Raw genomic sequence first — 14562 nt, 5'->3', positions numbered from 1 at the left:
CGAGAGGGACAGATGTTGACTGATCTTCTTTTGATTTTTTTTTAATATTTGCAAGAGAATTGTATACTGTTTGGTCCCATTTCATTAAGTGAAAATGAGGACAGACCTAGGTAAGTGGTATTTATTTAGTGACTACTGCAACATAATTATCTTGAAGGAAGGCAGAAGTCTTTTTTTGTATTCATCCAAAACCATCACTCCAGACGTTTCCTATTTTTGCTTCCACCAGCCCTCCTATCCCTATCTCCCTAAACTCTAGGATCAAGCTGGGGCCACAATGAGGGGTAACAGCCAGAGTTTCTGTGAGGCATCCTTCCTGTGCAGACCAGGTGCAGGCAAAATGCTTCAAGCAGCACTAGGTGTACTGAGCTGTATAGTGCTCTATAGGCCTGCTCCTGTAAGCTGCAGCATGATCTCCTGTGTTTGCTGCCAAATGCTTGAGGGATGGGGGAGGCCAGGCCACACCTCGTCGTGGCTATGAACCGTCACAGCCTAGCCCATTCTCATTTGTGGATCTGCTTAAAAAAAGGAGTCTCCTTGTTCACCCCCAGCTGTGGCCCCATGTGGATGAAGCCAGTTTTGTTGGTAGACTGAGGATCTGATTCTCATATATAGTAGTCCTCTTTGCGCTGCTCTGGCAGAGTAAAGGAGTCTTAAAGAGGGCACAAATGCAAGGAGACCTTATATGAGAATCAGGCCCTGTGTCTATAATCTGTCCTGAGGGTGATTTCATTGGTAACGCTATATATGGCCTGGTATGAATGGCTGTGCTTCAGCCTGCAAAGTAAAGAGAAATGGTTCTGTCTCAAACTGGGAATCCCATTCTAATTCAAATGCAAGTATCTTGAGGGCACTGAACGTATTTGGTGCTTCAAGTTTCAGTGTTTGTCAGAAACAACGAATGAAATAAAAATTGCAAAAGTTTATTTATTACAAAGTAAACATGTTTTTGCTCCATTTTCAGGTTACACTGAAAGGTAGAACCTATGAGAGGTCAGTGCCACAGCCTGAGGCAACTGGTTTATGCAGAATGATAGGGGTAGGAATTGCCACCAGTTTCAGCTTTGTGGCTAACCGGACATCCTAAGGGCTTTATGAGGTTCAGCTAATCACTATTTGTCTGGAGTTTTCAAATCCTGTAATGTCCCATGCCCTGCCTTATGCCTTGGAACAAGTTCCATAATGTTGAACAGTGTCATTGACCTGCCTCATGAAGTCAGGAAAACTGAGACCGCTTATGTCAGCATTTATACCTGTGAAAAGTGAGTGTAAAACACAGCCATGCCGATGTGGTAGTATTTTGCACTCACAAATGTAAGTGGCTACACAAGAGACAAAGCAGTGGAGGATTGGGTCACGTTCATAAAATGAGATTAATTTTTTTTTTCAAGTTCCTAGGTGTTGCTTTATTCCCACTCCTCATTCCAGGCATTCATATAGAACAGCTTCACGTTGCAGTTTCCACACTACAAAGTCTCAATTGCTTCATGAGGCCTCTGAAAGTTGAAGTGAATGTGTGAAATTAGTAAGGCAAATTCATCATTCATATAACTCTGTTGACTTCACTGAAGTTATACCAGGGTTAAATTAGGTCCTGTGTTTTTTTCAGGGGATGCAGGGCAATCTTTTCGCTTGTTGTGTATTTTATTCTGAATGGATGTAAACTAATAGCATAGTAATTTTACAAATAACCTAAACTCCCCGCACTCCCCCCTGCCCATCTACAAAGAATGTAGAAAAGAGTAGCCCCATTTCATATGACAACGATAGTCTAAGTATGAATATAGGTGTCTTTAGTGACATAAAGGCCCTGTAACTTTGCAGGAACCACACATTCCTGCGGCACATGGCTCAAAAGTAATTATCAAGTAACCTATACTCTTTAGAGAATGTAATCCTGCAGTACAGTTACAGAGCATGGTAGTTCCTATGTAATCACAAAAACAACGAGGAGTCTGGTGGCACCTTAAAGACTAACGGATTTATTTGGGCATAAGCTTTCGTGGGTAAAAAACCCACTTCTTCAGATGCATGGAGTGAAAATTACAGATGCAGGCATAAATATACTGGCACACGAAGAGATTCCCTTCTCTTCGTGTGTCTGTATATTTGTGCCTGCATCTGTAGTTTACACTCCATGCATCTGAAGAAGTGGGTTTTTTACCCACGAAAGCTTATGCCCAAATAAATCCGTTAGTCTTTAAGGTGCCACCAGACTCCTCATTGTTTTTGTGGATACAGACTAACATGGCTACCCCTCTTGATACTTGATATGTAATCATAGTGCCACTATCTAGTGACTTTTGTAGAAACTACTTACTGAGTGCAGAAGGGGGAAATTCCATCTGTCTTTTCCCCATCTTGTTCACAACACTTTCTTTTGAACTCTAACCAAATTCCAGTGTAAGCCATATATATATGGCTAATAGTTAAGGGCAGTTAAATGATATTTTAACTTATCCTGCTGACATTTATCACATTAAAGTTGGTATATTGATGGTTTGTGTGAGATCAGAATTGGCTGACTGCTGAGAAAAGAAAAGAAGCATAAAAACAAACTAGAAAGCTTGATAATGGACCCTCTCCTTCTGAAAGAGCCATGTTGAATATCTCTTGGCCATTATGTTGCACTCCATCCTTTTTCTGAAAAAGGGGTCAATGTTTGGCAGCTTAATCAGTCTGAATGGGTGCATGATGATGACGACTTGTTTGCCTGAAAGATTGCCTGTTCCCCTGAAACAGCTTTTTCCGGATTTCCCTCTTAAAGGGCTCATCATTTTCTACCTGGAGAAATGGCCCTGCACTTGCTTTCCTAACAGCAACCTCCCAGTGACCAGATAGATTGTTACAAAACATACATTCCTTATGGGTGCCTGAATTAAGGATTTACTGCCCACCTCACCTACTTTAAGGTGGCAATCTAGAACTAAATCAATCTATCTACTTTTTCCTCTCCATGGTCCTCTTCTGTTTTTGTTTTTAAATTATCCACGGGAACAGCAGTCAAAAGCCAAATTGCAGAGAGCCAAATTCTGCTCTTATTTAATACAAATTTACAGCAACGTAACTTCACCGAGTTACTCAGGCTTCACGCTTGCGTAAACGAGAGGAAAGTTTGTCCCTAACATGTAAATCTATCAACAGGAATTGGCTGGTCGTAACTTAGTTCTGATCCTTTGGGGCAGGCAACCAAGTGCTAGGTCTTGACAGGTGACTGTGTGCTTAATAATGACTAGAACACGGGTACAAACTAAAAAGTTACCTTTTGTTTTATTGTGCTAAAATGGCATTGTATGAATTAAAACATTTCTCATCTTACTCCCCTAGGAGATTGTATACATGGGGACATAGCCTGGAGTAGTTATACTTATTCTGCACTAGCTCCCTGTGTATATTCTCTTATTCTGCACTGAAGAGTGCCTTTAAGCAGTTTAGCTTAAAAGGCATTCAGTGCAGAATGAGAGCATCCACACAGAGAGCTATTGTGGAGTAGCTGTTGTGCTTCAAATTCACAACCTAGCTTATTTTGCAATAACTTCCCTGTGTAGACAAGCCCTAAGCTTTCTCTATATATTGCCCTAAGGTAAATATATATGTATCCTCTCCAGTAGCCTAAGAGCACAGGCTTCCCTAAGGCACCTTTTTCTATTATTATTTGTTACTCACTCCCAGGGCTAATGGTTTGTTACAGGATTCACAGTTGTCAGGTGGTTTTGGTTAAAGCTGATAATGTGAAAAAATGCAGAAGAGAAAGCAATCACCTCTCTCTCTCTCCTACCTTGTTGATGCTGGTGAACTAAACATCATTCATCAGTAGAGGGGATTTAAATTTAATTAAATAGCTTTTAACAGTTTTTATTGCAAATGAAGATTAGTTTGATTAAAATAACAGGACCAGGACACTTGGATGGAGATATATACCTATGTGGCCAAACTGTGACTGTGTAAGTGACCGTGAGAAAGGACTAGCCCTGCTGGTAAGTGTGGTGTTTCTGCAAACTCTTTCCAGTGCAAGCTGGGAGCAGGTGTTTCTGTTCATTTTTGGATTGGCAAGAGGAAAGACTTAACATCTGAAGTACTTTCAGTACAAGTACTGAAACTTGTATCAAGTATCTCTGTTTTTTCGGACACTGAAATGGTTATGTTTAGGTTTCAGAAGAGTTTGATGTAGGGCATGTCTTCAACATATTATTTTCTGGACAAGTTCATTTGGAAAAGGGGCTTCTGTAACTTCTACTGACCAGATAACTCTATTTTTATAATTATTACATATCTTCAGTGTACATTAAAGACCAGAAATTCAGAGGCATTATGCAAACTGAGAGCACCTTTTTTTAAATAGCAACATGAGTTCAGTATGTTCAGTTAAAATATAAATAGGAATTTCTACAGGCAAATGTTCCCCTCATCAAATATCTATGGCACCAACAGCCACGTGGCAGCTGTTTCTCCTAAGTATCAACTGACAATTAAAAAGACAAAGTATTTTTAGAATCAATTTAAAAATTCCTTTCCCTCCAACGTACAGTTTATAATAACCCCTGAAACTGGAATTTTTTCTTCCTCGTGAGTGAGCACTATTTTGTTATCAAAGGGTGCTAACTATATTTTGGTTACTTTTTTATTATTGAAGGGAAAAGATACAAGCAGTATTACCTGGATTTTGCAAAGCAAAGAATAATAATAAAGAATTCTGAGCCTATCAGCCTTCGCAGGATTTCTTCTTTTCACGCTGTGATGGTATTGCCACATCTGGCAAGCACTGGGTCTAAGTTTCAGCTTCCCCTAGGTCAGTTCAACAAACAATAGCTAAAGGACATAGGGAGTGGGTCCCATCCATTTTAGTGCAATGTTTGTCTCCTTTTAACATGCATCCTGTGAAGAATCTTGAAGAATCAGGGTAGGACCAGGTTCAGTTTGAAGCAGACTGTATAATAATACTTCTTTAACAGTTTTCATCAAGAGTTGGTCTCAACGTGTCTTACAAAAATGAGCAAGTATTTATCCCCATTTTTAGTAGCTAGAAAAACCTCATAGACAAAGAAGTGAAGTGATTTGCCCAAGACCACACACTGTCAGTAACAGACTCAGATTAGAACACAAATCTTTCTACTCCTATTCCTCTGCTCTGATCACTAAACTGCGGTGTAGATGCAAGTACACATCTCTGCAAAATGCTCTGGTATTCTCTGTGAGCAGTACCACCTGAATTTTGCACAGATTTCCTACTGCACTTTAAAACTGTGCTCTGCTGCCACCATGACGGGTGACTGTAATGCTATTTCAGAAAGCCAGTGGCCTGGCAGCATCCCAGAGACCCAGTGACTACCCAGAGAAAAGAACTCAAATTGTTATTTCTGACCTACTGTTGTCCTTTAATCTTATTTAGCCAAACACTTACTGAGAGCTGTGATTCTCCTTTCTCTATCCCCCGTTCCCCCTTTTGGAGAACTGGCTTGTCCTAAATCGATCTTCCTTTGACTGGAGACGGTTGGGAGGAAAGGGTGTAGAAGTAAGATCAATTTATGCCAAATTGTTCCAGTGTTTGTTTTGATGTCAAATGGTTTAAAGGCCCCTTAATTAATTAGCTGTCTACACTCAGGTTTTCTGGTAATATTTCCCACTCTTTCTACCACGAGTCCAGCATTGTCGGTGGTAACTTGGGCAGGAGTGCTAGTGTTTTAAGCACCATGTTGTCTAATGCTGCTCAGAGCAGGTCTATATCACACAGGCAGCCAGCAGCTGCCAACACCCTATCTGCACTCGCACTCCTGCAGTTCCTAACACCCATGACAGCTGAGCCTGTTGTAGCAATGGCTGGAAATTTTAGCAAAAATTTCCTGTGGCAGACAAGGCCATGGTGTCACAGAACCTTCTATTCATGGTAATGACAGTTACTTTAAGTGTGCAACTTGTAAAGCAAAATATTACTTGTTTATTTGCAGATAACCACATTTTCCATTGATAGAGTAAATATAATAGAACAGTTATCATTTGCAGTGCACTGTATCTGTAAATGGGTGGCCTTCTTTAGTGGCTAAATGTTCGTGTGTACACACAACTATTCCGCATAAGAGAAGTTTAGGTATTTCCCTCACTACATTGTCCCATTTTCTCAGTCTTAATGCAGACTCCAACTTTGTCATGCCATTCTCTTGCATAGCCCACAAACATGGGGATGACTGAAATGGTAATGTACAGTACCCATTTCCCCACACACAGTGAGAAGGAACGCCAATATGGATTTCACCACAGGAAAGTAATCAAAGATGCTCTTGATTTCCATAACGTAATAATTTTATTTATACTCGGTCCAGAATTTTCTGCTGTGTACAGTCGGCTACAAGCTGTACATTACCTGGTTATAGTCCCAGTGGAAACTCCCACTACTGTTTTATAAGGGAAAAAGGAAATCCAGAGCAGAAATGTATAATAAACATGATCAGGAACATCTTACAATTGTAAATAAGATCTTGTTCTGTTTATTTTGGCATCTTTTTACAAATGTGTTGCTTTCAGGTGTAAATATCCCAAACCACGATCTTGTTCAAAGTTCTGAGATTTTTATTGTTAAATGTAACACTTTGTTTAATGGTTGTAATAATTATTTGTATAGATATGAACATTAAAGTATTTTATTAAAAAAATTAAAATGACTGTTTGTGTACTGTGTTCTTTTTGGATGATGATTAGAGTATATCAAGTTTCTAGAAAAACCAAAGTTGTAAATTAATTTTTCTTAAACAATATTTTAAAAAAATTAAACATTTGAAGCTCAGGAAATTCCAGAGAAGATTTTTAGAGACACTCTCACTTGTAAAAACAACCAGGAGTCTGGTGGCACCTTAAATACTAAGATTTATTTGGGCATAAGCTTTCGTAGGTAAAAACCCCACTTCTTCAGATGCATAGACTCACTTGTAGCAAACCCATGGATTTTCTCAACTGTTCTTCAGTGAGAAAGCACCAAAATGAGGCACTACATTTCTCATCTGCTCTTCCACTTCTGTTCGGTTTCCTGGCAATAGCAGTAGCCATACCTTTGTGACTGAGGTTTCAAGGCCCTCCAACAATAGTGTGCAATGAGATGGAGCAGCTTTTGCTTGCTACTGCTGCAAACACAGCTGCTGAAGTTGTGGAGAAAATCTGCCTGCTACAAGCACCTTTCACACAAAGGACCTCAGTTGATTGAAGATAAAATATATTTGATAAACGTTTGGTTCCTAAATTTATCTGAGCTGGATTGGAATGTTGGCAGCAAACAGAGCTTTCCATTCTGATTGTAGAATCCTGCCCACAAAATCCTCATTGAATCATACAAATCAGAGATGGAAAAGATCAATGGATATCCTTGTTTATTTCCCACCCTTAGGGCCAGGGTGGGATTGTTTCCTAGGGTGTGTATGCTCGTGCTTTGATTAATTTAGTTTTACGTGTCCCAAGCAATGGGGCTTCCCTCTTACCCTAGGAGATTTTTCCCTTCCTCTCCTTTGTATATCTCACTCTCAGGAAGTTTTCCTTAATATTCAGCCTTGATAATTAAGTTTTCTTTGATTATTACATCCCTTTCTAGTTACATAAACTCTTCTCTCCTGCTGGTAACTGCTCCCTCTGTTCCATTGGTTGGTGTACATAGTCTTTTCTCTGAGTTCTCCTGGATGATCTGATTGCTTTTTCTACATATGGATAATGTAAGTTTCATTTCAAAGTCCAGCCTGTATCCTATAGAGCTTTATTGCACTTCTCAGGTGGCTCACATCAGTCTGCCCTAGCACTCCTTGACTGAGATTCTACCATGCAATGCCTGGTTACATCTTACTGTTTCACTAATGCACAAACTCCAAACAAATTATAAACTCAAAAGAACAGAGGCCCAGCAAGAGGTAGGGGAATTAAAGTACCCCCTACACCCACTAGGTAGTAGCTTCTCTCAACTGCTTTCTGTTTGTACTTTAAGTCTATGTGTAAATTCAACAGAGAGAAAATAAAGGACTGTGGATAGTTTAAAAGAGGGGAGGATGACAAAAGGGAAACACCTATTGGGTAGATTACCTAGGATGGGAGTGACAAGGGAGATTTAGGCTAAGTATTTACAACACCTACGCGCCCTGCTATCTAGTGGACTTCACATCTCTAAGTTAGGTGCCCAGCTTTGCCCAACAATGCAGGGACCAATATAGATGCCCAAGAACGGGAGCCTCAAAAGCCAGCAAGCTGAATGGGAGCTGGTAGGAAGAAGTGAGTGCGGTGCCTAAACCACGTCAGCCCTTTCTTGCACCAAAAAAAAAAAAAAGAGCGCCAAGGGGATGGTGGGGCCGTGCCATCCTTTGCCCCAGGCAGTGGAACACTCACCCAGGAGGTGGACAACTTGGGGTCCAATACTCAGTCTGTCTAATTTGGAGCAGGGAATTGAACCTTCCCTGCCTGTGTCCTAACCAGTAGCTTCTGGGGGTGGAGATTTCAAGCACTGCTGTTGAAACTGTTCCACAATGTATGCAAGAGTTAGTCATGGATGCAGAGAAGGGTTCTGGAATGTGGGGCTCTAAGGAGCATGTCCTACACCCCACTGGACTGCAGCATAATATCCTCCAGCCCAATGGTGGCTTTTGTGTGGGGTGGGCATGCTCTGAACACACCTACTAGTGTTGGCCCAGGAGATGAGCGAGGTGGGGCATGGCTAGTGTGTGAAGCCCACTGAGTGAGTAGCTGAGCCGTTTAGCCTCATCAGGACTTGGGCATCTTTGCACAAGTGCACCAGCAGCCATTTAGGTGCCATGGGGCCATCCCCAGCAGTGTATGTGCCTAGGGCCATTAGGCATCTCCAGATTTAGGCATTAGCTGAGCAGATGTTTTGAGTAGCTAAATGTTGTACCTTAGCAACTAGGCACCTAAATCCCTTTGTGAATCTAGCCCCTCAGTTGTCCATGGGTGCCAATATACGATGGTTCTTTATTGGACATTTACAATATTAGTGCTAAGCTTGATTTAAAAACCACAAATATTGCCACGTCTGTCCCTTCCCTTAGGAGACTAGTCCATCCCCCTGCTACCTCCGGTGGGTGAGTGGCTTTTCCTCATATTCACGCCCTTCCTTCGAGCTAGCTCTCTCCCACACCCTGCTGTGTAATTCCTCTTCCTCTATTGTGGTTATACCCTTCACATTTGCACAGTAGGCTCATGTTCCCCTTTATTTGTCATTTAGCCAAACTAAATGGGTAGTGCTTTTAACGTTTCGGTCTGTGTCAATCCCTCCAGCTGTTGCTCTGAAACCCACTGGCCCCCTTCTCCAAGTTGGCACTAGCTGTCTGGTAACAGGGTGCCCAGCAGGGAATGCAATTGGCCCCACGTGGTTGTGCCAGAGCCACAGAATATAAATATATATTTATACACACAAGAGCAAGGCTGCCCATTCTCTAAGCACAGGCTGTGACTGCAAGGGTGAGATGACAGCCCTACAGTAGCTGGAATGAGGGAAGCAGGGTGATGGGAGTGAGGAAAAGGATAACAGCCCTAATCTTCCTCATCCTAGCAGTTGTTTTGAAGTTACACTCAGTGTAGGGCTTATGCTTAGCTGAGCTGGATCAGTATGACCTGAGCCAAGTGAGCCTCGAAAGGAAGCTGCTCTCTGCCATCAGAAAGAACTGCTCTCTCCCCGTGTGCTCTCAGCAGCTGGCTGTTCACCTGGAGGGTGGAGCTAGACTATGAGAAGTTGACAGCAGGGCCACCAAGTGTCCCCATGCATCCAGCTCTGTCATGCCTCCCAGCACTCACAGAGGTGGTGGCCACTGTGTAGTGGTAGCCATGTTGCACCCAGGCTAGTAGAGGGACAAGGAGGGTGAGGTAATAGCTTTTATTGGACCAGCTTCTGGTGGTGACTTCCTTATTACATCAAAGTAGAGGGGTGTTCAGATACTGCTTAAGGTAGCACCACAGAGACACAGGCAGGGCTACATCTAATGCTGTTTGCATGAACTTTGTACATGTAAAAGCTCACCCTTAATATGGGATCTTACTGTAAAAAAAAAAAAAAAAAAATTTAAATCCCTCTTAGGGACCTTCCTGAACCTGTTTCTCTCTCATTCGTATTAGTCTCTTTGCAGCTTTGCACAGCAGATCCTGGACTGAGTCATTTATTCTAAACAAAGAACATATGGTGAGAGCTGTTGGGAGATTTTGTAACAGATGCGGGATTATTCACAGTCCAACAGTGCCAGCAGTGAAATAAACTGACTGGCGAACAGTTGAGGGGTTGCAGTTTCCTTTCCCACAGTTTCTCCAAAACATTAGGCCAACCTTTTCAAAAGGGGTCACTGATCTTGGGTACCTGACTTGAGAAACCTTCAACCCAAGTTTCTACTCTTAAATACGCCCACTGCCAGCAGTGTGGTTGTACAGGTATGGGTAAGGGCAGAATCGGGTCTGCACAACTTTTATCCGTCCAAATGCAGAAGATAAGAACCACCCAGCTTGAAGTCAGAGGCCTGGGAATTCATTTATTTGCAGTCTTAACAAATTTCAAGCAATCAATAGGACATCTTCTAGGAGCGAGACATTTTTCAGAGCACAGCTTCACCGTAGACTTTTTCCCCCAAAGTAAAAGCTAGTGGCCCAGGGCTCTGTGTAATAGTTACCACAGAATCAAACACCCACACACACACACACACACACACGCCGCTTTTTGACAATTCAACAATATTCCAATAGCAACTTTTTTAAAAAGTTACAGGAGGCCTCAGTAATCGATACTATTCTTAAATTCAAAATTAGCAATGCGGGTCACCGTTCAGCCACAGCGCCTGCAACATTTCACACCTTGTTCTTGTTTTTAATGATGTAGCAATTCTGGCAACAGTGAAAATGCAGAAGCCATTAACAAAAATCCAGAATCTATTTTGTGGCTGCAGCAGGGCTGAGGGGAAACAGCGTTTGGTTCAGAATTTTATTAAACGGACATTTCGCTCCTGTGGTTGGAGCCTTCTTTGCTAGCTTTCAGTCCACAGCAAAGGATTGGTTGTAAATTCAGAAGCCCTGAAAGACCAAGGTTCATAAGTAGCTTCTTCACTATGGGCCTGACCGTGCTGAAGCTACTGAAGTCAATAGCAAAACCACCACTAGTATGCACAGGACAGTGCCCTGATGCATGACTGCACTACGCTGTAATTCCACAGCTCCCTTTTCTAAACACCCACTCAGGGAGTGGACAGCAAAGGGAGGGCTCTAATGAAGAGTTGCTGTGTTAGGGTCACGGGATGTCATTTCAGATGCAAGAGGGGAGCTACCATTGAACTGATCCCCAGGCAAGAGCCAACCACCAACTTTTCCTCCACCGAAAAGCACAGGGAGGGAGGCCAAGGAGGAGCAAACACATCGGCATCTGGGGCTGCCAGGACGTGGGTAGTAGGAGCCCACCACGGTCGAGCACCGTCTCCCAGGGCTGTTGCTTTTTCAGGTGGAACAATTCATTTGGCCCATTGCTTTTCACCGGCCTGAGGTTCTTCCAGCTGCAGGATGAAGTAGCTCAAGTTTAAGGCTGGGGCTACAGATTTGAGCCTGGTCTTTGTTTGCTACCTGTAGCCTCAGCAGGCGCTCCTCAGGCTGGCACAAGGTGAGAGCTAACACCTTCCCGATGCTGGTTGCAGGGGCCCGTGGACGTGGTCAGATGGGGAGAGCAGCAGTGCTGACAGTAGTGGCCCGTGGAATGCAGGGAACAGTTACAAAACATGACTGGGACCCACATCGCCTCGGACGACCATACTCATGGGAGAGAACGTGCAACACAACACAAAGGCAGGTAAAGGAGTCAAGAGCTAGTGTCAGATGCTCTTCACCATCTGAGGAGCCCGCTGTGTCTCATGTCCCCATTGCACTGCTGGGGTTAGTGCCAGGCAGTGAGCGAGAGAAAGAGACTGCTCCCTGGGGCAGCTCAGGACTGCTGGGTGGCTGTTCTCAGGTTGGCAGAGGTTGCAGGAGAAGGTGAACACAGTTTAAGTCACCCCTGGAGGAACACACTACCTTTAATGAACATGGCCACAGCTCCCTCTTCCAGCAGCCACTGGGAGAGGAACCAGCCAAAGCATTGCTCACCTGCCTTGCACTGGACTCCAGGATGCTGGCTGGCTACACCTGATCCAATGAGTGGCAGGGAGGAGGAACAGGCAGGGCTCTGTCTGCCTTTCAGGTCTTGCCTTGTTTATTACACCAACCTCCTATTTGCTGGTGTGGGATCTACCTGCTCCTCCCTCTCCACCTGGCTGGGGTGTCGGTGCTGTTTGTACAACAACAGGTTCATTCTCCCCAGACAATGCTGGCTGCCGGTTCTGCTCCTTCCACTGAGCAGAATGAAGAACGCCATCCCCACCCCACCTCCTGTCGCTCAGAACACAGGGATCTTGTCTCTGCGCACAGAATCCAAGTCATCATCCAGCGTTAACAGAACCTAAAACGAGAGGGAGAGATCAGCACGCAGCTCCTGCGCACGACATAGCTTTAACTGCCAGCTGCTTGGCATGAGATGGGGGAGCTCAGGCCACTTCCTAGCCGTGACACAGGTGCCCCCTTCACAAAAACCCATCTGAATGGGCACTGGCTGGCCCCTCGTCAGGTGCCTCAGCAGAGAGGCTGGGGCCAAAATGGGCTGTGGAGACTGAACTCTCCTCTCCCCTTGAGAGAGAGGATCCCCAGAGCGACGTGGCGTGGTGGGAGCTTGTTGTGCTTCTCCCCAGCCTGCACTTGCTCTGTGGCTGCTGACCAGAGGGCTTCTCTGCCCAGGACAGAGCCCAACACCTTTCACCAGCACTAAAGTCGTAGGAAAAGCCAACACACCAGTAAATCAAATGCCACCAGGGCAGCACTAGGCACCGCACAGCTGGGTAGGAAACAAAACTGGCTGCACTTCCTGACTGTGCGCTTCAGGAGGGGCAGGGGAGAGGCAGCAGGGGGACAAGGGCTCAGCCTCACCTCTCCACTGCCTCTCTTCCTCCCCCAGCCCAAGGACAGTTTGTTCTCCCACCCCCAGGGGCACCCCCTTGGCATTACACAACAAGGTCAGGAAGGGCAGCAAGCTTAGTCCAGTTGGCTAATACAACTTACCTGCCACTTTTAGTTAGGGAATCCCAGGAGTGGCTAAAGCTCCATACTAGGGGCTTCACTGGGGGTCCAGTGGGGTCCCCAGCAGGCGCTAGTGTGACAGCTGAGAAAGAGGGAGTCTCAGATGGTGTGGGGGGAGAGAAGAGAGGAACAAGGGCAATGTCCCCCCGCCCCATTATGGCTGCATCAGCCACAGTCCTCAAGGGGACTCCAGGCCAGGAAGTAATTAAAAGAATGGAAGGGGGTGGAGTGGTGGAAAATGAGCCAACCCAATCACAGCAGGAGACACGGCTGTTGAACTTGGAGTTGGAGCATCCCCTTGCAGGGGCAGTCTCAGGAGCAGAGCAGGTGGAAAGACAAGTCAAGGATGGGGCTGATGCTCCCCAGAAGCAGGCTGTATGAACAGGGGTCAGGATGTAGCACACCACCACCAGGTGCCGGGGGCTGCCAGCACAGCCAAGGTTACATATGTGCCCCAGCTGGAGTGAAACAGAAGAAAGATGGGGAGTGGTGGGGGAATAGAGTGAGGGATGAAGAACAACAGCAGGAGAGAGAGGTGGAAGGGGAATGGGCAGGAGATGGAGTGAGAGAAGCAGCTCACCAAGAAGGAGAAGAACAAGGCAGCTGCTGAGAGGAAGTGCCAGACGTCATGGTCATCAAAGAAGCCCAGCAGGATGCACGGGCGATTCTTCTCTCGGGATTCTGCCGGGGTCTCCTAGGGAGAGAGGGCAGAGGGCTGAGGAGGAGCAGGCTCCCATATCTTCTCTCTCACACAGAGTGGGGACAGACACTTGGATGGCACGTTGCTGGCATCGCCCATCCGAACATTTCACAAAACTCCCCCGGCTTAACCCTTCGGTACCATGTGGGATGTCAGACCAAAGAGCTGCACCGGGGAGAGGCATCTGTTTAGTAAGAGCGAGTGGGCAGAGAACGTGAAGGGGAGAGAGCGAAGCGGTAGCATGAGGAGACAGAGAGGGGCTAGAACACTGGACTTGGAGTCTGGAGACATGGGTTCTTCTCCCAGATTCAGAGCTTCCAAGGACAGAAGGCACCGTGGTGACCATCTAGTCTGACCCCTGGTATAAAACAGGCCATAGAACTTCCCCAGTAATTCTGGTCAAGTTACAACTTATCTTCCAGAGATAGAGAAGCCACCGAAACCCCAGGTAACTTGTTCCAATGGTAGTGACCCTCACTGTTAAAAATGTGCACCTGAGATCTAGTCTCAATTTCTCCACTTCAGCTATCAGACACCCAGCTGTGCCACTGACCTGCCCCGTGACCTTCAGCCTCTGTTTCCCCTCCCATTCAGTCTCCCTTCTTTATACAGTACAAGCTGTTTTATCGGGTACTTCACCAACCGGAAAGCTCTATAAACCGGCATTTCTGATCTTCATTGAAAGTCCGGTTTATAGTCTGGTTGGCATGGGGCTGGCAGGAGGCTGGGGCGCGGGAGGAGGTGCGGAGCGCGGG

The 14562-nt window shown here is 45.1% G+C and overlaps 1 protein-coding gene across 4 annotated transcripts in view; it reads right to left on the bottom strand.

The window, feature by feature from the left end:
* Positions 1-6289: 6289 nt before the first annotated feature.
* SIDT1 (SID1 transmembrane family member 1) overlaps positions 6290-14562 on the bottom strand; it is an 83439-nt gene continuing 75166 nt past the window's right edge. For 3 of the 4 annotated variants that reach the window (XM_074975023.1, XM_074975005.1, XM_074975014.1), the window contains 2 exons: positions 13688-13801; positions 6290-12436 (listed from right to left, as the gene is read on the bottom strand). In XM_074975023.1, the coding sequence (XP_074831124.1) occupies positions 12374-12436; positions 13688-13801 (177 nt within the window). In that variant the 3' untranslated portion in view covers positions 6290-12373. The remainder of the gene's footprint in view (positions 12437-13687; positions 13802-14562) is intronic. The other variant, XM_074975030.1, reaches the window with a different exon arrangement.

Source organism: Natator depressus, chromosome 1 (assembly GCF_965152275.1).
Source record: "Natator depressus isolate rNatDep1 chromosome 1, rNatDep2.hap1, whole genome shotgun sequence".
NCBI lineage: Eukaryota > Metazoa > Chordata > Testudines > Cheloniidae > Natator > Natator depressus.
The sequence above is the reverse complement of the archived record's forward strand: the minus strand, read 5'-3'. Positions and strand labels throughout refer to the sequence as shown.